We start from the raw sequence: 24,815 nt of genomic DNA, 5'->3' as shown, positions 1-24,815 counted from the left end.
AAATTTTTTAATTTTTGGACAACATTAGCATAGTAAACTTTAATTTTCTTTATCAGTGCCTTGACAGTCCTCACAGACATATGTCTACCATTTTTTTAATAACTTTTGATATACTTGACCAAATTCAAAATAAATTATATATTATTGTTCTACACTAGATTCTATACACTTTAAAAAAAAAATTACATTTTTGATTATTTTGATGCAAGTTATGTCCAGCGCACGAACAGGTACCAAATTTTCAGGATGCGGTCACTTCCAGAAATCATAAAAAATAAAATACTCAACAAAAAATTACAAAAAAATACACAACTTCTAGATCTCACTCTTACCTATCATCCTACCAAAGGGTTTTGCAAAATACTAAATCTAACTATATATTTTGTGCAGCACACGAAAACAACTATGTTATATTTTTATGAAAAAATCAAGACAGTTTTTCGTGCGTGAAAGGTTTCACCCTCTCAATCTTATCCAATTTTTAAAAAAATTAGTAGTTTAGAAACTAGATTCAGAGTACTACAATTCTTATTATTTTCTCAACTCCTAGTTTTGAGTGCATGACCTTCAAATAGCTCTTTGAAGTTCAGGTTTACCTGTTTTCTTATAAAAAAAAAAAAAAAAAGTGGCCACTTATACCCCCCTTTTTGTTCACCATCTTGGTGCACTTACCCCAATTAGATAAGCAAATTTATTGAAAAGATGAAATAATTGTGAAAAATCATGCAACCCACAAATAAATTTTAATTTAAAATTAGGGCTTTGTGAAAATAGACTCTTAATTTAAAAAATTTAAATTTAAAATTATGCACAAGGGATTCAAATTTAAAATTAGGGCCTTGTTAAAGGAACCACTTAATTTTAAAATTTTAAAATTAGATGTAATGTTGAAATTTTGCACAAGATTAATTTTAATTAATCACTTAATTTTAAAATTTAAATTTGAAATTAGGTCTAAGATTGCAACTTTGAATTTGAAGCCACAATAAAATGATAAATTCAAAATTTAAACTACCCATGAGCTCAATTTTTTTAGATTTTTGAAAATTAGGGTTTTTGCAATTAACCATTTACTTCTAAAATTTAAATGTGAAATTTGACTTGTAAGTGAAAATTTGAATTTTGAAATTGAATAACACTTAGATATGAAATAATTTATCCAAATCAAACAAATCACAATTTCAATTTTGAAATTAAAAATTAGGGGTTTAGTGAAATTAACCTCTAAATTTTCAAAATTTGCATGGAAATCAAACTTGTAAATGAAAATTTGAATTGTAAATTGCAAAAACACTAAGATCTAAAGACAAAAAATCAGAAGCTAGCATAGGACATGTCAGGTTCACCAAAATGTGAATGGGAAAAAATGATTCCCTAGGGTTTCATCCAAGGAATGAAGACCACTAGGGATATTTTTCACTTGAGGCCTTTACATTAAAAAGAGGATGGGGAATTCACTAGATCTAGTCATGAATCATACCAAGACTAAATGCTAAGTGAATTTGGATCGAAAAGGGGGCTTCCTCTTTTGTGAGTTGAAGTGCTGAAATTAGGTAAAATGCTGAAAAAATGAAGGTAAAAGCATGAAAATAGTGAGCTACAATCGTAGGATTTTCGCGCACACCTAGAATTAAGCAATGAAAGTCGAATCGGACTTGCTCCCAGAAACTGCTAAAAATTGTCAAGACCATGACACATAACAACGGTCCTCCAAAATTTTCGCACACCAAAGGGAAATGATTCGTTGTAGTGAATGAAGCCTAATCTGAGGAGTACATCTCTGTACTTGTTTCCTACTCACAAAAAGAAAGGGAATATGTTGGGAATAGGGGTTTGCCTTAGGTCAAACCCCATTTTTGGAATTAACCATGAAATTGAAATAAATATAATTGAAATGACTGAAAGGAAAGGATCTCCTTTTGAGGGAGATGCTGAATTGTGACTAGAAATTGAATTATGATACCTCCTTGTGAAGTTTTGTTTGCCTCCACATGGAATTAGGGTTTAAAAGTCTTCAACAAAATAGGATGAATAATGTCTCCTTCAATTCTTGAAACTTGACTTTACTATTGCTCCTAAGCTGAAAGAAGATTGATGATGCTCAATTGCTTGAATGATTGAATGCTTGATCTCACGTGTGCTTGATATCCTATGTGTGTATGTCAAATGAGAGGGGAAATCCTCTTTATATACTTGCCTGCCGATGAAATTGGCTAATTTTCTGACATAAGCTGACATAGAGAGGGAAATCCCACTCAATTTTGAAATAGGACAAAGGGGTAAAATTGGGCCCAATTTAGGGAGGACCATGGCGTGGCACCATGGTCCTTCCCTATTTTGGGGTAGGCATAAGGTACCAGATGAGGTGCAATTTGAGTTTAAATGCCATTTGTGATGTGTAAGAGCACAATAAGGCCTTCAATCAGCCCAAGGGGCGCGAACACTAAGGTGAAGACCTAAATGCAGTCAAAATTGCAAAGGGTGCAATTTTAGGATGTTACAACAACTTATCACAGTGCTTCCAAAATGATTGCTTATGAGACTCTTTATAGTATTGCCTTACCCTCCTTGTGTAATTATGTTTTAGGTTCTTCTAAGGTTGCTATTAGTGATTTTTTTTTATCAACTATGAAGAATCTCTCAACTGCTTAAGGTCAATTTGAAAATGGCCCAAAATGTCATGAAATAACAAGTGGGTCAACATAGGACATAATGTACTTTTGAAATTGGTGATTAGGTTTTTTAATGTCTTCATCCATACAAACAATTTCCATTATAGGATAAGTGTGGTTATAAGTTGGGTCCCAAAATTTATGGTCCCTATAAAGTGATCCAACACATTATTGATGTGGCATACAAGTAGGCAATCCCACCAACTTCATATATTTAACTAGTTTTTCATGTCTAGATTGTCTTAAGACAGTTATTAAGATTCTTGCTCATCCTCTGATAGAGCTACTTGCATTAGATGAGGATAAATCCATATTTTTAGAACCTAAATTTATTTTAGACAAACAAATCAAACACCTTCTCGATCATTCTATTAATGAGTTCTTAGACTAGTGGATTGGCTTGCAACTTGAAGATACCACATGTGAATCCATCAACATTCTTTTTAGGTTCCCTCATCTCAAGTTGTGAAGTTAAAGCTTTTTTGAAGTGGGAGGTAATGTCATGAACCCCATTGTACTACATGTTAGGCAATATTAGTTGAGAACATATTCCTTGCAAGTTGCCTTTAGGTAGTGTTAATAAAAGATGATGCATATACTTTGTAAGTCATCTCATTAGTTTTTGAATAAATTAATTCCCACGTGGATGGGATGGTAGGAATTCTCTTTTAAAAAACTCTTTGTATTGCAATGATTTTTTTAACAAAACCTATCTTGAATATTTATAATTGGAGTATACTGTCTATTTGGAGTTTAATCCTTTGAAGTGGTGCTATGAAGATAATTTAAAGCATTCCATTTCTCTTATTCTTACACATTTATGTGCACTCAACTTATTTTATCTTGAAAAGTTTATTATACTCAACTTAATTATACATACTATTCCTCTTTTTGTGGGCTACCATTAAGTACACATGCCAAATGATGAATCTATATGATGACATTTAGTGAGGCCCATTATTTTATATGCACATAGGGTGTCATATTATGTTTGAATAAATACTTTATATGCATGCTAATGAGTGTTGCATACTTTGAGATACACGACTATTCCATTACTCACATGCACCTCAAAGACAAGGCAAAATATACTGGTACATACTCATACTAATTGCCATTTAGTTTTGTCCCATTTAAGTGAACGACTTAACACATTCACATATAGACACATGGTGCATTGTTGCACAAGCTTGGGCTCATCCCCCTATCTCCTTACTCATTTAATTATACACATTCATACACACTTATTCCCATCTTATCCACATACACACATTTACATATAATTCACCTAGATTATGCATTTATTGCACCTATCCATGCATTGATTCCCACACATTCGTTATGTGCCTTGATTTTACCATTCTCATGTCTTGAGTAATTTTGATTGGTATGAGATTGATCCTACACCTGCATATCTAACCCTTAACATTTTAAAATAAAAAATAAAAAATTGGCCAATTTATCCATTTTTTCCCCATTCAAAGCCAACTATTTTTTTTTATGTGATTTATTGGTACGCACATGAACTTAAATATATTTAATTGCATTCATTCAATATAGTTGAACATCAAGGAAAAAATATTTAAATTCACCAAAGGAGCATGCTAGGAATACTTTTATTGGCGCACTAAAATAAATTAGAGTATGCATAATCAACCTAGAAGCAAGCATTTATATATGTTAATGTAAGAACCCTGCTGGTTCTAACTCTCTTGAAATACTATTGCTGATTTGTTTTTGGATTTTCAAGAGTTTTGAACAATTTTAAATTAAAAAAATAACAAGTACACCAGGTAAGAATTGCTCATAAAACTGAATAGACCAAATATAGGGCAATTGAATCTATATTATGAATTAGATAACTATTGCAAATGAAACTGTAGACACCTAAAAGTTGCACAATGAATTAAGTGAAATTTATTCATTTAATTATCCCTAATTCTTCCAAATAATTAGATTAATAGTTAATTAATATCCCTGTTCTTCTAATTAGCCTATTAATCAAATTAAAGGTTTGATTAAATCTATTTCCTCTAGCCTAACCTATTAATTAAACTAAGGTTTGATTAAGTAGCCTTAGCCATTTAATTGAATAATTTTTAAAAAAATTAAACTCTCATTTTCTCCTTTTTGATTAAATTCACATTTAATTAAAATCCCTTTTGCATTTAAATAAATCAAAATTTATTTAAAAATCCCCCCACTTGCAAAATCCTACAAATGCAAGTTGCATCCCCTTTTTGGCTAAAATTAAATTATTTTAATTTACCAAAATTACCTATTTTTCCTCACCCACTTGCAAAATCCTACATTCCCCTAACCATTCTTCTAGAAACCTCTTAATCCCATCCTAGTCATGTCTAATCTTCTAATTATGTCCTTTCCCTAAATTTGGGGGAGTCACTTCTCCAAATTTGGAAGAAAGTCTTCAAAATCCATTTAAGACTTTATCTATTTCAACAAGTTAACTTGTTGAGTCTTCCAAACATGTAAGGCTCTTACATAAACCACTAGTGGTTTTCCTCTTTGAGCAAGTTAGCCTCCAAAGTCTTCAAAAGGCTTTTAACGCTTCTTACAAGCCCACACCCCTTAGCCATGATGGTCGTCCCTTTAACCATTTTCCCAAGTTGCACAAGAGTTTACCTCTTGGGTAATAGCATGCCTCCCTGGCTAATTAAATTATCCATGATGTCACTCCTTGATGTTATCCCTGATTGCTTGATTAGCATCTAATGCTTGTTTACCATCCCCTCAAGCCCTCTCAAGGTGACATTTATCAACTTGGGATTGGGTTGAGTCTCTCCCATGGATTGATAACTTTCAATCCTAGCCCTTGTCGAGATTACTTAATCTCAACCATCCATTTCTCTGTTTTCCCTATAAATAGAGCCCATTCCTTCTTCAATTCATCAAGTCTTTTGTGCATCAAAATTATAGTCACATTGCAGGTTAAGGAGCTCTTTTTGTCATCACCAAGCATCAACATTATCCTCAAGCATCCATAGCACATAGTTTAGCTTCATTTAGTTGCATTTTAATCTTTCATCCTAGCTTGATTTCACTTCTTTTATAAGTTTTGCATTCTCATCTTAGTTTAATTAACTCACATAGCATACTTAGCTGTCAATTTGGAATATACTTTGCATCCTAATCACATAGCTTGCATCCTTCATCTTCATCTTCATCTCTTAGCACTCACTAGAATCCTAGTTGCATCCATTTCGATTCTAGTAGCACTTTTCATATAACTTAATGTCTAGGTTGTCATCTTGAGGATCAAGTGCTCTTCCAAGTGAGGGCCACCTTGAATCTTAGAGATCTTTAGAGATAGAGGACAATGAGGTGATTTTAGAGTTTTTAATCTATCCATGTGTTTTGATTTCTAACATCTAATACAATGCTTCATCGGTGTGTTTGAAGTGTTTTCCCTCTTGCAGGTGGAAGACCACATTTCCAGCATACAAAAACTAATGCATAAAACATACCCGTAGGTTGTCAACTTATTTTAAATAAAGAATTTTGGAGTTTGCCAGCCAAAACTGGGAAACTGACCAAAATAGACGTACAAGTCTAGAGTACAATTTCTCTAGGCCAAAAATGCGATGAAACCACCTAAATATGTTGGGCATTGGGAATGGTGCAACCAATTTGCAAAAAAGGAAGGTGTTTCAACCTCCTAGACAAAACATCCTTTTCCTGGACCCCACATGCCAAGCCTGAATTGTACTGCGAGTAATTGGAAACTGTACGACTGCTTATTGAAATGAAATATGTTGCTAAAAGGGGCGTCTAACCTGATTTGCAATTTCCTTATTGAAAAATCTGTAATATCTGAATAAAATAATCTCTATTGAAGCATAATAAGACTTCCTGAATGAAGCCTTCACAATTGTAATAATTTAGCTGGTCTTCCACAACCTCACAATCACAGATCCATGAAGAATTTTCGTTCTCTAATGGCCAAACCTCTGAAACCCTTGTCAAAGAATTCCACAAAGCAAAATAAAAAGCAATGTCAAATATTCAATCATGAATTGAGGTTGACTTGCTTTTGCCTCTTATAATCCCCGAATGGCACGAATTCCAAAAAGGTACGCCCAATTGCAATTTAAATACATTTAAATGTATTTAACATACTTTCCATAGTTTAAATCAAAATTGGGTGAACTTTATGATTTAAGTGATTTTAAAATCACTTTATAACATTTTAAGTGGCTTTTTAATTTTCATAAAGTCACTTCATGACTTTATAATATTCATATAAGTTAATTAAATAACTTAACCACTAAAATATTAATATCTCCCTCAATATTCAGTCTTTTGACGTGCCGTCAGAAGCTAGGGTCAACACTGTATAACCCCCATGTGTCCAGGTGCCCTGACTAAAAATAGCTTCACTGCCAGATTGACTTACTATAAATAGCAAGTTCCTCAACTAAGCTCAAACACTGATATATAAAGGCCTGAAACTGAACCTGAGACTGAAATGAAGACATGGAGTGACAACAATCTCCATTAACTGCCACTGAGACTCTCTATCCAAACATATTAGCCTACGAGAGTCCAAATAATAGGTTGATCCCTCAAACTTTGATGCTCACGAAAATGGGGACATTATAGTTAGAAGCAATCATTTATAAAAAATACCATTGATCTTGAGAACAAAGTAGACAACAACAAAACCATCAAATCAAGAAGTAGGAGTGTACACTCAATATGATTAGATCCACACGTCAAAGGACATATCTATGAATGCAACACTGATCCATAAATATAAACTCAACCTAGATAAAGACATAATTCTTACATAAAATGGAAAGACAACATATAAACACAATAATTCTACATCCAACATAAAGACAGTTAACTAGGGGAAATGACCTAGTAGTTGAGTGTGTTCTAATGGCTGTGATATCATTTGTTGACTTAATACACACACTTGTTGATTTAATGTCCAATATTTTTGGCAACATTGCACCAATAGTTGTGACTTTAAAGTTGTTATGCTAATGATGACTACCCATAATTGAAGGAAATGAATCCCTTAGATGTAAAAAATAACAAATCATGTGATGCCACATCAGTGCACAAGTATTAGTCTCACCTTTTTTGGGCTGTTTTGGACACCTTAACAAAAAGCATGCTAATATTGCATCAGATTTGATGATGTGACCCTGCAACCTTAGTTATAAGTAGGGGACTTGCTAAGTAAGCTGCTATAAACAATTGAAAGTGATTTGAAATTTCCACACAAAATTTTGAAAAGTGCAAAAATTAAGATGCTCAATGACTAAATTCTCTCACCTATTGTCTCCAAACACAATGTAATTACGTTCTCTTATCTAAATTAACACCAATTCAAGATTATCTATGCCCACAAGTGTCGATTATTAGTCTGTTAATTTATACTTGCGTATGCATTTTATTGGATTTATCCAGATTGAGTACGGCGAAAGGTTAGTTTTCCTTTACAAGATGGTAATTGAGGTTTGAGGCGCCAAAATATTGTAAACTGTAAGCTCGCGTTTCGGTACATGGCCTGCCTGGTTAGTCTTTTCTCGGATGGTATGCCAGACTTCACATCTATTTAAGAACGGTGCACGTAGATGATTTTACTGGTACATAGGAAATTTTGAGATATTTCCAACCCTCAAAGCTATTATAGTCCTGGTAAATCTGCGCCTTTCTTCTCATTTAAAGTCCTTTTTTTGTTATTATCCTCAAATTTGTTGTGTTCTTGTAGTTTAATGTAATTCATCCGATCATGATTCTCTTCTTCTAGTAAATTTTATGCCCTAGAATAATATAAAATAAATTGTTCTTTATTTTGGTTGACTGCTGTTGATCATTCCATTTAGTTATCAATCAATCAGGTCACTCTAAGGCAACTAATTGGGAACAATAATTAGTTGACTGCTATCAATCATTCCATAATGTTTTCTTTCGCTAATAATCATGAATTGGGTTTTCAAATAGTTGCTAATAATACTTTTGATTAGTGTAAAATCGTATGTCCGTGCCTTATTTTGAAAAAAGAAAAAAAAGGATTACAATTTTTGTTTTGATTGCTTTTGGTCATTAAATAGAATGTCATGATTTTGGTTTGCAAAGAATTTCTAATAGTTAATTGGGTCAGTGTAAGCTGTCATGTATATGCCCAATTTTCTGAAAAGCTGTAAGACGTTTCGGGTGGTTTTAGGTACAATTTATTCAGTATTGTAAACGATGAGAAGTTTCTTTTTCGTTTTTTCATAGGTAATATTAAACTAGCCATGGCCAGTAAGGGTGATTCTGGGCCAGGCAGCATGAATTGTAGAAGTCTTGTTGTGGTTCTCATAGGACCACCTGCTAGTGGGAAGAGTACCTTCTGTGAAAGGGTCATTGAGGGTGCACACCGGCCATGGATACGGATATGCCAGGTAATTTTTTTTTGAACATGCTATTAATTTTTGGACTCGTGGTCCTGGTTTTTGTTGCTTACTAGCCGCTCTAATTATTATTTTTGAAATTCCCAGCTTGTGAATTTTTGCCATGCTATGATATTTTTGGTGGGTAAATCTTGGGTGATATCATAGGCGGATGGTGCTATGGACACAATGTTCTCAAGTATTTGAAACTGGGGTATACTTGAAAATTGAATGCAGATCTCATTGATTACACAATAAGCTCGCTACATATTACTTGGGTTTATGCCTATTGTTTGCCTGATTGCACTGAGGGGGAATTGACCCTTGGTCACACTTCTACAAGCGAACCCTCTATTACCATTACACATCAACCCATCATCTTATTTTTATGATGCTAATGCATTTCCCAAATTTTCAATTTTAACTTATGCAATGTTTTTTCTTCTCTGCACGTTTTTTACTTGTGTTCAGAGATAAATGTTTGAAGTTTGTGGGAGGTGTGGATAGTGGGATTAAAACTTCTAAATTAGTCAGTTCTCCCAATGTTATAGGCTTTTACCCTTTTAGGGATTGGCATTTTTTTGCTTTACCTTGACCATAAAATTTCTTCTTGGCACAATCATTTCTTCATTATTTGAAAGTAACAAACTTTCTTGTCAGATATGCACAGGTGAAACTAGTGGCTATTGCCATTCACATATCTGATTTCTCTTGAGAATATTTGTAATCTCTTGGTAGCTGGGATTTCCTATGTTCTGGTGACTGGTGTGAACCCCAAGGTTTCCTTCATTTTATCATGTATAAGTTAGTATTTAAGACCTGGGCCTTACCATCCTAGACAAAGTGTTTGTTGAGATCGAGTGTGATTTCGTAGCACAGAGCAATTGTGCCTGCCTTAGTTGGAATATAGCAGGAGATGTTTCTGTCTTAAAAGGCATATAAAATACTGGATTATATTGGTAAGGAAAATAATTTACTGCTTGCAGTCAGATGAACATTTGTGGTAAGCTAAATATTAGCAGAGTTATGATTGCTACCAAGAAAGCTCTGAAATGCTTCATTTTTGCTGTAAATAAATCTGAACTGAGAGTCTTTCTTGCTACAAATTGTCAACATAATGGCTACGAGTTGTCATGTGCATCTTACCTAGGCTGGTAGCATCTGTGATACAATTCTGGCCAATGCCAACCAAGTCGCTCTTCCAATTAGGATTGCTTTATCACAGGCATTCTTTATGGAACCAAATTTTAAACATGTTAATAATTTTTTGTAGTCCACCTCATTCTAATTTCAGAAGTAGGAATCATGTTGCAGCCCTCGAGAGACTACCATTCTGGGTTAAGGGATGAACTTGACCTGATTTAATCCGCATTAAGGCAAGCAGACAACTAAAGTAATAGTTAGAATAAATGCACTGAAGTAAATCATATGAGAGGCATATAATGGATTTCTAGTCTGTTTCTATATTCTATTCTAAGAAAGTGTCTGTAAAGTAGTATGTGCAAAGTAAGATAATGTAGGTGTTTGGATTTGTTGTCATGTAATACTCTTGTGTCTCATACCATCACTTTTACCAACTACTAGATACAATCAGTCAATTTGCTATGTTTTTTAATCAAATAACACTGTTTAGAAAACAATCATTTATTGAAGAATTGAAAGTGCTACCATAATAAAGAAAAAGATATGGCCCATGTCTAAATATTTTGTTGAATTATAGACTACATCCCATCAAAAGAAATCTCCGAAACAATACTTTTCAATGCAATAAAAGGTGGTCAACTCTGATAAACATGTCAAAAGTTATAACATTTAAATTAAACTGGGGCATAGGTAACTGGTAAGTGAAGGATCCCCATGGTTAAGCAGCCACAAAAGGCGATATTAAAGCTATTATCTACACAAATTGACAACCTTCAGGACAATTGTTTGTATGGTTTTTAAGGAGAACCAACTCAAATCCCTTTTGGTGAACATTTATCATGGACTTATGGCAACAAAAGGGCACAAATAATAACGGGCATCTTTTCGATTGATCATCATTACATTAATTCCAAACAATACAACAAAAGTTGTCAAGTACCTGAAAGAGCGTTTATTCATGTCAAGAGAATTAAGTCTCAATCATAGCTTGAGACTGTTCAAGTATCTGAGAATCTCAGAGTCCCAGGTTGAGCATCTAGCAGCTGGTTTTGGTGCCTTCATTTGACAGCAGACTCAGGAGTAATGCATGTTGTAAGTTTTTTTTCCCTTCTTACTATTTTTTGCCTCAAACACTATTGCATGTGATCTGCATAGCTGCAGATTAATAGATGCTATCACTTCCAAAGTTGGATGAGACCAGAAGGAACCGAGAAATAAAAATAGTAGAAAAAAATTATATAAAGTCTTAACTTCAATCATAATGTCAATGTGATGTAGCCAAGAAAAGAATAGATAAGGGGTTATTTGAAAATCTTTCTGGTTACTGGAAAATCTTTCTGGTTACGTCACATATTAAGGACTTTTAGTTGGGTACAAAGGAAGAATAACAACGCCAACCTTGCATTTGAATACTCATCTGAGTTGAGTAAACTGATGTATATATAAATGTGCTTGTGTGACTCAAGTTACAGGAGGTCTCCTCTTTATTTTGTATTGCTAGGTGGAAGTGATAGCAACAGTATTGCTGTTGTTGTTGGCTGTATGCTGCATTATTGTCTTTACAATTTCCAACATTTATTTTTATAGAATGTTAAATTTGACAATATATATCGAAATACAAATTGTCATGGTAGTTTTGATATATGAACATCTGGACATGATAATTTTGATATTTCCAAGAGTGATATTGAGATGTCCCAGAACAATTTGATGCAACATACAGTGTAGACTCCAAAGAACAGATTACAATTGCATATAACCGTTTAATGAGATAGTTTAATGCTCAGAATTGCTCGGAGATATAACAGAAATATTAATTCAGAAAAATCAGATACCCTTGTTATTTATTTCAAACAATGATCTGATTACAATGTGCATCAGTTTATTGGCAGTAAAAGATCATCAGCACATTAAATAGAAACACATGAAACCTGGTTGGACCTTGTCAGGAATAGGCGCAGGCTGGGCACCTATGATGAATCAGCGATTTATGTGCCTTGGGAGTGGCGCAGGCTATGCTGCCCCTGACCTCCCTAAGTACTGGATCCTCTTGCCAGGGATATCTGCCGATTCATATGCTATCTGTCCACTTACTGATGGTGCTGTTTGGACATTTAAAACCTCAATGAATGTCCTCAGATCTGTGCTCAGATTGGTACAGGTCTTCTGTGTATGGATGCTGGCCCAAAGGGGAAGTCATGACTTGCTGCTCCAGGACCTGCATTGGATCGAATGTCAGCTCTAGGAAAAGTGAATACTCAGATTAAAGGTTAAATGATGAATCTCAGGCAGAGTTTTCAGCCCACCTATGGCTGGCTGGCTGAGGGTGTTGTCCCAGTCAGTTGGTGCTGAAATACAGCAGAATTGATTTCCAAATGTGCATGTTCACAAATGTGAATGGAGGCACTTAAATACCCACAAAAACCAAATAGCAAACTGGCTGACCTAAAAAGATTAATTTTGGAGCCAACTCCAAAAACTTTCTAAACAATATATATATATAATATATATATATATATATATATATATATATATATATATATAAAATATTGTTTTTAATTAAAATTAGTGTTGAAAACCACTGTTTCAAAGGTGGGAAGAAGCCCTTAAATGGCTGGGAAAGGAGGGAAATGGCAGTCCTCCTGCTCCGAATATTTCTTGCCCTCAAGCAATTTTAAGTTTGGATGATCAAAGATCTCAGCTCCTTCAGCTCCTTCCGACATGGTGTCTTCGGTGGGCAAGTTCTTCCACTTCACTAAATATTCCGGAATAACCTTGTTTCTTAATTTCTTCTCCCTCACATCCAAAATGGCTTGAGGTCCAAGGATCGACTTTCCTTCATTGTCCAATGTTGGAAGCTCTGCTGATGGAATAACTCACTGTCCAAGGGCCTTCTTGAGACATGACACATGGAAAATACTGTGTATTCTGCTGTTCTTTGGAAGTTCCAACTCGTATGCTACCTTGCCAATCCTCCTTACGAGTTTGTAAGGCCCATAGAATCTTGGCTTCAACTTTTCCACGTCACTACTTTTGAAGAAAGGCTGTCTATAGGGGTGCAACCTCAAGTAAGCTATATCTGCAACCTCAAAAACCCTCTCTGTTTGTTGCCAATCAACATACATCTTCTGCTGGTTTTAGGCCTGCTGCAAATTCTCCCCGAGAGGATTCAAAATGTCTATACTTCGCTGCTCCACATCTTTTGCCTCGGGAACTCTACTGTCTGAAAGTAGCAAGGCCATGAATCAAGTAGCATCATACCCATAAAGTGCCTTGAAAGGGGTCATACCTATCAACATGTGAAGTGTGGTATTGTAGCAATACTCTCCTAGGTGCAGCCACTTAAACCAAGCTGTTTGCTGCCTTGTAATATTTTTCCTCAAGCAGCCTTCAACCCATTTGTTCACAATTTTAATTTGCCCATCTGTTTGTGAATGATAGCTAGTGCTTGGGGTTAATTCCGCGCATGTCAAATGAAAGAGCTCTTGCCAAAACAAGCTAACATACCTGCTGTCCTTGTCACTTATGATGTTCTTTGGCAGCCCATGAAGTCTAAAAATCTCGCTAAAGAACAGATTAACTTGTGGGTCCTTGTACTCTGAAGAGATAGCATGAAAATGAGCATATTTAGTAAGCCTATCAATAATCACATAGATACAATACCTTCCTTGCACCTTGGGAGGCCCGTAATGAAATCCATGGATATACTCTCCCATTTCTGATTTGGAATGGGTATGGGCTGCAACAGTCCAGCTGGAAATACATGCTCTGTTTTGTTTTGTTGGCACACCATACACTCTCTAACATGCTTCAATACATCATTCTTGAGTCCTTTGCATGAAAAGTGCTCCCTAGTTTGTATATCTTGTAGAAACTCGGATGACCAGCAAGTGGTGTGTCATGGTATGCCCTCAAAACTCTTTCCTTCACCTTAGATTTTGGAACAAGAAATGCTTGATCTTTGTAGAGGATGTGCTCATCAACCACCTTGTACCTATCATCTTGCAATTTGCCATCTAAGATATCTGTAGCATTTTTAGTACATTTTGCCAATATGGACACCTTCCAATCAGCTGATATATTGGTCATAGGGCAGAAATAAGGTTTCCTAGATAGTGTATCAACCACCACGTTATTCTTTGACTTAACATAATGTCAAAATCATAGGCTTGGAGTTTGCTTACCTATTTTTGCTGTCTATCTTTCAAGTCCTTTTGTTTGAGAAGGAATTTCAATCTTCTATGATCTATTTTTAACACAAATTTTCCACAAACCAAGTACCGTTTGAATTTGGCTAGAGCATGCATGATAGCCAACATCTCTTTATCATAAATGGAGAAACTCCTTTCAACCTCCTTGAGCTTCCTACTCTCAAATGCTTTGGGATGCTTATTTTCATTTTGTATTAAAATTGGTCCAATCCCCACACTTTAAGCATCATATTCTAGGACAAAAGGTAGTGAGCAATCATGAATAGCCAAAATAGGGCATGAACTCATTACCTCCTTGAGCTTGTTGAAATGAAGGGCTCCTCTTTTCTTCGTCAAATCTGTCAATGGGGCTCCAAGCCGTGAGAACCTCCTAACAAACCTCTTATAGTAGCTGCAAAGGCCCACAAATCCTCTCAAATGTGTGAATTTCTTTGGCCTAGGCCAATTTTGTATTGCATTGATCTTTTCCTCATCTATGCTAACCCCTTGGGCACTGATCTTGAATCTCAATTATAATATTTCAGTCAACCCAAACTCACATTTGGAAGCCTGGGTGTAGATTTAATGCTGCTCCAGTATGCTAAGCACCACATCTATGCGCCTCAAATGATCCTCCAATGTCTTACTGAAAATCAAGATGTCACTGAAGAAGACCAATACAAATTTTCTCAATTGCGAAATAAATACCTCATTCATGCAAGATTGAAATGTGGCTGGTACATTGGTCAATCCAAACAGCACAATCGAGAACTTATAATGCTCATAGTGACACTTAAAGGCTGTTTTGTGCACGTCCTCATCTCTAACCCTTATCTGGTGATACCTTGATTGTAGGTTGATCTTGGAGAAGTACATCGCACCATGAAGCTTATCAATCAACTCATCGATCTTGGGTATGGGGTAGCGATTTTTAATTCTCCTTTTGTTGAGGGCTCTATAATCAATGCAACACCACAAACAAGGCAAATGGTTGGAACTAGGTCATATGTGTCCCATGTCCAATAATTCCTTGGTCAGCTTCTCGATCTCCTCCTTGTACCTCCTAGGATGTCATTAGGGAGTAGTGGTGATGGGTTGCTCCCTCCTTGAGCTCAATCACATGCTGAAAGCCTTTATTTGGTGGTAGACCAGGAGGAATGTCATCAAATACCTTACTATGTTGGTCCAAGACGGTCTGAATATCAACATGGTATAAACTTTCAGCCTTGGAGGGGCTTGTATCGGCAATCAAACACTCAGCTACCCACGCCATCTGATATCTATGAAAAGCTCTCTCCATCCTCTTGGTTGAAACCATCACGGGGCTCCCATTGGAAAGGCCACAAAGAACTACTTCCTTCCCATTAGATTCGAACTTCAATTCCATGGTTTGATAACTTTGTGTATATTTGCCAAGTGAGTGCAGCCATTGTGCACCCAAAACCACTTTGTATCATCAATGCCAATCACATAGAAATCGTCTCGCATCTTGTATCCCCCTAAAGTCAACTCCAATCATTGAATCCTTCAGTTGCAAGGAAGAGTACACCCGTTTGCCACTGTAACATTAAACCCTTCAAAGTCTTCTGTCCTCAATCCCATCCTAGTCACCAGCCCTTCGACAATGAATTAGTGGGTGGCTCCACCATCAATTAGAACTGTCACCCTTTGCCCTTGCAAGGCTCCTCTGACATGGAAGGCATGTTATCTAGGTGCCCCTAATACCTCCTGGATGATCTCCTCATCAGTCCTCATGGTCAGCCTCATCCACAATTACCTTAAGCTTAGGCTCATCATCCTCTGAATCATCATCAAAGACCACCTCTATTTATTGTATTTGCCCCTTTTCCAGGCACTTGTGGCTTGGCTGCCATGGTTCTTTGCATTTTCCTTTGGAGTGCATGCTTGGATACCTCACTTTGGTTTGGCTTGGGGGTAATGCATTGGGTGGAGGCATGCTCTTTTGAGGAGGCCTCTATGGTAAAATAGGAGGTGCCTTCTTGGAATAGAACCTGTTCTTAGCCATTGATCCTCCAAATTCAGAGCTCTCCTAACAGCTTCTTGCAAAGAAATTGGATCAGACACCCTTACCAACCCTTCGAGGGGTTTAGATAGGCCCTCTACGAAAAGGACTATGAGTCTTCTTTTTGTCACGTCCAAAACCACCACCAAAAGCCTTTGAAAATTTGCTACATAGCATTCCAATATGCCTTCTTGTTTCAGCTGTGCTAGCTCTCTGAAATGAATCTCTGGATCCTTCATATCAAACCTTTCTGTCGATCTTTGGCTGAATTCTTTTAAGGTAGTGATTGAATAGTGCCCTTGGGTCATTATGCCATGATACCATCATTTGTGAGACACTCCTAGATGCAAGGTGGCAAACTTTATGGCTTATTCTTCAAACATCGGATTCAAGGAGAAATGTGTGTCCAATTCCTTTAACCAAGCTCTTGCTGAACAGCTTCCGGATCCATCAAAAGTGTGGATAGTGATCTTTCCCAAGCCGTGTTGTATATTCTTTCGGGGCTGCTCATCATACCTTCTCCTATGCCCATTTATTGTCTTCATCTCATAGTATTTTGTAAAATACATCTCTTCGTATGGTAGCCCTAGGGCATTGTACTCATCAATGAGGTCTTGTCCTTTCATCTCCTTGAGTAGATTGCTCTTCTTCGATGGGTGCTACCTCGTCTTTTTCCAGAAACTTGGCTCTAAAGGTTTTTGGATCTGGGTTAGTTGAGACTCTACTACCATTGCTCCCTTCGATACCATTTTGAATAGGCCTACCAGCACTCAGCTGCTGATTCAGCCCTCTTAGGAGCTGGACCATCTTAACCATGGTGCCCCTCATATTAGCCTTAAACTCTTTGTTCTCCTTGATGAATTCTTGAGAGTTGTCTTCATCTCTGTCACCCATGGCTGCCTCTTTCTTCCTAACATAATTTGGTGCCATAATATAGTGTACACTCCAAAGAACAGATTACAATTGCATATAACAATTTAATGAGATAGTTTAATGCTCAAAATTGCTTAGAAATATAACATAAATTTTAGTTCAGAAAAATTAGACATCCTTGTTATTCATTGCAGACAATGATCTGATTACAATGCACATTAGTTTATTAGCAGCAAAAGACCATCAGCATGTTAGATAGAAACACATGAAACTTGGTTGGACCTCCTCAGGAATTAGGCGCAGACCACGGAAGAGTGGTTGCTGGGCCTATTTGACCTGGCACCTATGATGAATCAACGATTTGTGTGCCTTGAGAGGCACAAATTATGCTGCTTGTGGCCTCCCTATTTACTGACTTCTTACTAGGGATATCTGTCAATTCATCTGTGCTCTGTCCACTTACTGTTGTTGCTGGCTGGATGTTTTAAACCTTAATGTTTTCCCAAAGGGAAGTCATGACTTGCTGCTTCAAGAACTGCATTGGATTGAATGTCAGCTGTAGGAAGCAAATGCTCAGATTACAGGTGAAATGATGAGTCGTAGGCAGGGTTTTTGTCCCAACTAAGGCTGGCTGGTTGAGGATGTCGTCGCTGTCAGTTGGTGCTGAAAGACAACAAAATTGATTTCCAAATGTGCATGCTAACGAATGTGACTGGAGGCACTTAAATGTTGTTTTGAATAAGGTTTTGAACCTAGTGTTTTTGTTAGTTCTTATTAGGGGAATTATTCACATGACTTAAGTTTACTTAGGTCCTGTTGATATGTTTTTTATGCACATGCAAACACAGAATAAAATACCCAAAAGTATCTTATCCTCTCTTGAACAAAGTTACTCAAGTGCTGAAGATTGGCTTAAGGCTCTAAGGTTCTGGTATGTCGGGTCATGACGTGTGGATAAGCACAGTTGGTTGATGTGATTGCTGGTATCACAAGTGGACTTACGTTGAATTGCCGAATGCTTGAGTTGCTGGAACTTAGATCATCTGTTGTTGCGATCTTGTGATGCTTTTGATCCTCAACTAACTCATTATTGAAAAAAAGGCAAAAGGTGAAGGGTTGAGAAAGTCTATTTTAAGGCCTAGAATGTAAGAAGATGGATGAATGATTAGATGGAATCTTACTGGGTGAGGTTTCACCATCAACTTGAACAATTTGACACAAGCTCAGTGCAATCTTCTAAGGACGTTTCAAAGATGTTCAAATCATTACCATCAAACATTGCTCACCATCCAAGTTAATGCATAAACAATGGACACATAAGAATTTGAATTTAAGCTCATATCATTCCAGTTGACCACACAAGGCACACTTACAATCAGCAAGAGGCTACTGGTATGGACAAAACAAATTCCACACAAATGCATTCAACAATTTCTACCATTCAATCTAATCAACATGAAAATAAATTGAGAAGTAAAACCATGAGACTTGTTGAAATAACAAATTTCACCATAACTTCAATGAAAAGAGTATCTCATTTACAAGTCATAACAACAATTCTTCCTTCTCCTCATCTACTCTAACTACTATTCTACCTTCTATTCTATTCATATTCACTAATTTCCCTGCTACTGTTGATTTTGTAACTAGGTTAGAAAATTAAATAGGATTCGGATTGCCTTAAGGCATCATCCGAATCCTTATAGGGCAGGGCCCTATCTATTGTATTATATTTATGTGTAAAACAAATAGGGCTGGCCCCTCTATATCCTCACGCCAAACATAAAATTACTCATGCTTCCTTATAGGGCCGACCCTATATTTGTGCGAAGTTAAGTCTATGTAAAACGTGTGGACCTATCCATCATTATAGGGCCAACTCATGCTTCCAAACGTGTGGACCTATCCATCATTGTAATATGTAAAAGGTTTTAGCGCCCAAGGTTAAATGGGCCGACTTAGAGATAAATTAAAGGGTGAACCTCATATATTATACCAGCCACTCGCAAGGCTTAAACAGATATTGTATTTTTCATGCAATCATCCTCTGCTAGATGCGAATTCTGATCTGCACTTCAGAAGACGGTGAATTCTTCCTAAAGGACAGCGAATCTCTCCTCATGCTGGGCTAACATTTGTGTAGAAGATATTTGCCTAAATCTGCTCCTGCAGACTGTGAACATGAACTAGGGGTCTGCTCTTCATCATTTTGGAAATTCATCAAGTTCAGATCAGAACTTAAGTCTCAGAGAAGTCTGCTCCAATTGTGCCCTAGCTGGGTTGTTATTGTACTTACAAATTCAATATAACATAATCAGATCTGAGGATCTGTAGTTGCTGGGTTTTTCCTCCTAGAGCGAGGTTTTTCCCAGAGTAGTTTTGTGTTGTGTGATTCTCTATTTGTATGCTTTACTGTGCAACTTTAGTTTTCTGTTTATTGTGGATAATCTGATCATGAAAACTAACAGCTACTAACTATTAACCTTTACAAATGAGAGACTTGAGCCTTTTATAGTGCTCTCAATACAATTCAATGGCTCAGATCAATTTGAGATCAATGGCTGAGATTTTACAATGAAAACCCTAATTAGGGTTTGTTACAACAAACACAGTTTTGGCCAATGAAATAATTACAACACTTTGGCATGACCAATAGATAATAGGGGTAGGTGCCTCAAAGTTTGTGCCATCATGGGTTTTAGGTACATTGAATCGGGACGTGCTGATGTGGAACTTTTCTGATTGGTAGAGATAGTGATTGGGACGATGACTTGGATGCAACCTTTAACTTGCACTTTGTAGGCTTGATAGATCATCATGAAGGAATATTTTTTGATACTCAACATTGTCCAGCTTCCGCGATGATGATGATGATCTTCTAACTTTGATTAACTCTTTTGAAAGTGTCCTCTTGAATGCTTCAATCATGAAAGTGCAAGGTATAGATCTTGGTTTTGAAGTATTGATGTGCCCTAGAACGAACTCTTGATAGCACAACTACTTCTCTGCTTTGGAATTCCTTCTCTGTGACTCCTTGGTGTTGTGAGAATTGAGATTCCTCTTGGGCATTCTACGCTTGTAGATGAAGTTCTCGTCCTTGCATAGTGATGTAGATCTTACAATCTCTCCCCTTTTGCTTTACAATCACCATCCTCTCTCATCTGCAAAACAAAACAAACATGATATCAAATACATAATATATAACATTGATAGTTCTTCTAACTTGATATATCCCTTGACCCTTGATTTTATGTTTTTGGCAGGTTTGATAAGAGGATTTAGAGAGAATTCGCCTTCATGAAGGAGCACTTGAAGTTGATTTTCGCTCCTAGGGAGGAGCTCCTGAAATTCACTCCACCCTTGATGTTTATGAAGTTACCCTTGTCTTTGAACTTTCTCTTCTTCATTTCCCAATTTTAAAGTTTTTAGTCATTAATTGATGACAACATGACGAACTACCTTTAGGATAGGCCTCTATAGGAATTTCGGTCTGGGAGTGCTGCTCATGAAGTTCGCCTTGACTTTGCTTCATATGAAGTGATCTTTGAACTTCTACCTTCATCTTCTTAACTCAAAATGACTCTTCCAAACATCAAATTAATCTTGCAACTTCGCCTTCTATTAAGAATACATGGAGTAGAGTTCACTCACTTGAATTCCGTTCTTGAAGCTCAATTTGTGAAATTCGCTCATATCCTTCAAATTGTGAAGTTCGCTCATCTAAGTTGATTCTTGAAGTTCGTTCATCTTGCTCTCAACATGAAGTTCACTCATCTTGCTCTCAACATGAAGTTAACCTCTTGCATGCCTTACATTCAAAATTATTCTCTCTTAGGCATGTTAAGGCATCAAATAAGCTCTAGGAAATGATCTATTGGTAGTTTTGTATCTTATTGTGGATAAATAAGACAACTTCTCTCTTCTCCTGTAACTCATGAAGTTCGCTCATTTAGTGGAGTTCATGAAGTTCATCATGAAATTCGCTCATGTATGCTAAGACATGAAGTTCGTTCATGTGTATCAATTCTTGAAGTTCGCTGATATCATTGAGTTTGTGAAGTTTGTTTTAGATTGAATCGACTCAAGGCAAATCTTCTTTGTTCTTCCATCATGAATTTCACTCAGCCACCTCAAGTCATGAAGTTCGCTCCATTTGCCCAACTCATGAAGTTCGCTCCATTTGCCCAACTCCTGAAGTTCGCTCATGTGTATCAACTCATGAAGTTCGCTCCAATTCCTCAAGTCATGAAGTTCACTCTTGATCTTCAAGTCATTAAGTTCGCTCCAAATCCTCAAGTCATGAAGTTCGCTCCAAATCTCCAACTCATGAAGTTCGTTCCAATCTTCCAAGGCATGAAGTTCGCTCCAATTCCTCAAGTCATGAAGTTCGCTCTTGATCTTCAAGTCATGAAGTTCTCTACATAAGGCGTTCGCTCCTCAAGAGAAGCATTTGAAGTGTCCCTCTAATTATCAATCCTTCTTCGCTCATGATTGAACTCCTGATGGGCTTCACTACCATGGTATCAAGACATTACTAAAGGCTACCAAACTCACTTACTTCACGCTCAGACAAGGCTCTTCACCTGGCTCCTAACTTTTGACTACCTATATCCTTCTAATGCAAAGGCTGATAGCTAAGGACCTTAACGCTATCCTAGAAAGCAGGAAAAAAAAGTGGGGGTCCCCATTTGCAATGGGGCGATGTGTGAATACCTCACAATAGGTCCTAGATGTTGTTTCTAGAAGGTGTTAGTTGTCAAGATAAGACACATCAGATCTTATCTTTATGATATTTATTTAATTCTAGTTACATAGGTCATTTAATATTTATCACTTTGGTTGTCTCATTGTATAGGATGAAGACACATGTCAAAATCTTGTCTAATACTACCTCTCACCTTGCGTTTATAAGCAAGGCCTCTAATTTACATTTTCATGTCCATTCTTGCATTCATAATCAAGCAAGCTATTATTGTCATTTTCTCTCTTGTGGAAGTTATTTTGGTCTTTCAGGGTTCTTGGTGGTGTTGAGGAGTCACTAATCAACCCTTACATGGTGTCAGAGTTCTAGATCTAAAGACTCCTCAAATCTGAGGGATGTGATTTGGCTTGAAGAATTTGCTGGGTGTAGATTGGGGTTTCAAGGACCTCATAGTTGAATCTAGGGCATTGACGAAAGTCAAGATTGCTTTTTGTTTTGTCAAATTTCATTGTATTTTGCCAAACCTACAAGGGTTTGAAGTTGTGTGAAGGTTGGCTAGTCTAACTGGTCACTGATGTTTCAGAGCACTTTGGGCCCAAATCGTCATTGGCATTGTGTTTAGGAGGTCAATCTAATGAATATTGACTATAAATTTGTCTACTTTTGGTAAAGGTGTTTTTGAGGCAAATTTTTTTGCTTGGGTAGGCCATATGGCCTCTTGAGCAGACAAGTTGACACATTTGTTTTGCAGAAAATAAAATAATTTATTTAAATACATGCGCTTTTGATTTTTTTTGTCAAGTTATTGAATTTTTTTTGTATGGTCGAGGGTCTATTGGCGAGTTGGTTGGGTAGTTTAATATAACCACGAGTTTCATTGATTGGTTGACACTACATTCTTGGGCCACAAAATCCTCTGGTTTGGCATTTATTGCTCGACGTTTTTTGTGTATGGGATGCGTACTCTAATTGCTGGTAGACCCATACTTGTTTACTACAGAAATCAACACTTTCCTGTCTTTTCTATAGGCTTAACTTTTTTGTGTCAACACATTGATTGCTATGGTTAGGTTGTAGCACTCGTGTGTGATCCCATTGTTGATCATAACCCCAATGGAGAAAGGGCTAAGCCTGGTGCGCAAACTTGGCGGTGTGCACCTAGTTGCCGCCAATTCGGGCCATTGCGGCATCGCCCATAGGTGACACTATTTTGTTTTGCAATTGTGTGCAGTGAGGTCATATTGGTGACCACACATTGGATTGTTTTAGTCCCTATTGCTTATTTTGGAACTCGTAGACCCTAAAACAGAGGTTTCTTTCAAATTTGCATAATTTCTGATATGGAGGTATTTTTTGGCAAACAAAATATTTTTGGAAAGTTGGTTATGTCAACTTTTCAGGGGTATAGGTATTTTGCACAAATTTTTCTGTTTTGTGCCATTTTTTCTAGGTTGAAGTGAAAGCTTGCCTTTTCACCTTCGAGCTCATAACTTTTTGATCTAGATTTTGATTTTCCTGATTCTTGTAGCATCAGGAAGGTATTCAGGAGCTCTACAGATTTGTAATTGCTCTTTTTTGCAGATTTTTTTCATGAATATCAGAATTTCGTTTTGAAGTCAGATTGGTATTTTGCAAAGTTCCATGGGGTTTGGGGATGTTTCCTTGGGGGGACGCGTTTTGGGAACGGGGGTACTTGGGGCCTAAGTTTGGGAACACTAGGGGGCGGGGGCAGCAAGGGAGCAATGTTGACATAATGCATATAGTACTTGAAAAATTAGTTTAAAAAAAAAAAGATGTATAACATAATAACTACAGTCTAGTATTCAAATGACATGTCAAAATATCAAATATAGACATTGGAATGAGAATTTTCAATTTTTTTCATTTCATAGTCATCTTAATCATGATCCAATGTTCATCAAAATTACAATCAACTGATCAAGTTATCAAGATTCAACAATGTTCAAACTTCAAACTTCAAAAACAAAATACTAAATAGTAAATACTAGAAGTATAAACTCTAGAAGTAGAGTCTAATGACTCTAATCATCCCCAAGCTCCTCATCAAACTCCTCAATGTCCTCATCACTTGAATTGCTGGACCCCACATTCTCAAGCTCATCTATATCAATACCAACTAACCCTGTCTATGTAGCATCATCATCAATTTGTGCTGGCTCTTTTGGCTGTACATCTCATCTGACTGCTGGACTCTCGTACGTAGATGTGTTGCAGTCAATGAGACACAACGCACTATGTACCGCCACAAGCTTCTCTGCCCTCCTAGAAGTAAAGCCTGTTCCTCTTAACGGAGTGTATGAAACTATAAGTAGACCATTTTTTCTCAGCAGTAGAAGAACTAGAAACCTGGGACAGCAAACGAATGGCTACAGTAGTTGTTAAAGATTTAGGCCCATGCATAGTCCACCACAACTTGGGGTCCTCTTGTGACATAATCTCTAGATCTATCTTCACTGCCTCTGAATATCCCCATAGAGAGGCAAATTTTGTCCATTCAGTACAAATTTGGCTAGCCTCTGTAGGAACATACATTTTGTCAATTGCATTAATGAATCCTTCTTTCACCTCAAGATAATGTATAGGTGTAATTTTGCCTGGCCTTTGCATGTACCACTTCGGGTTCAACGCATAGGCAACCATGTGTAAGGGAGTGTTGAGATTCTCCCATCTATGATGAATGATTGGTTGAATATGCTCGGTGTAGAATTGTAATGTAGGGCCCTCCTCTCGCACAACAACCTTCATTTGACCAAGCATAGAATCAATGCACTCATACACTTCACC

The 24,815-nt window shown here is 36.8% G+C and overlaps 1 protein-coding gene across 1 annotated transcript in view; it reads left to right on the top strand.

The window, feature by feature from the left end:
• Positions 1-8,049: 8,049 nt before the first annotated feature.
• The window catches only part of LOC131028958 (transcription factor bHLH140), a 39,506-nt gene continuing 22,740 nt past the window's right edge, over positions 8,050-24,815 (top strand). Inside the window, exons 1-2 of the mRNA XM_057959342.2 lie at positions 8,050-8,342; positions 8,928-9,091. Of these exons, the coding sequence (XP_057815325.2) occupies positions 8,945-9,091 (147 nt within the window). The 5' untranslated portion in view covers positions 8,050-8,342; positions 8,928-8,944. The remainder of the gene's footprint in view (positions 8,343-8,927; positions 9,092-24,815) is intronic.

This window comes from Cryptomeria japonica, chromosome 7, assembly GCF_030272615.1.
Source record: "Cryptomeria japonica chromosome 7, Sugi_1.0, whole genome shotgun sequence".
NCBI lineage: Eukaryota > Viridiplantae > Streptophyta > Pinopsida > Cupressales > Cupressaceae > Cryptomeria > Cryptomeria japonica.
The sequence above is the reverse complement of the archived record's forward strand: the minus strand, read 5'-3'. Positions and strand labels throughout refer to the sequence as shown.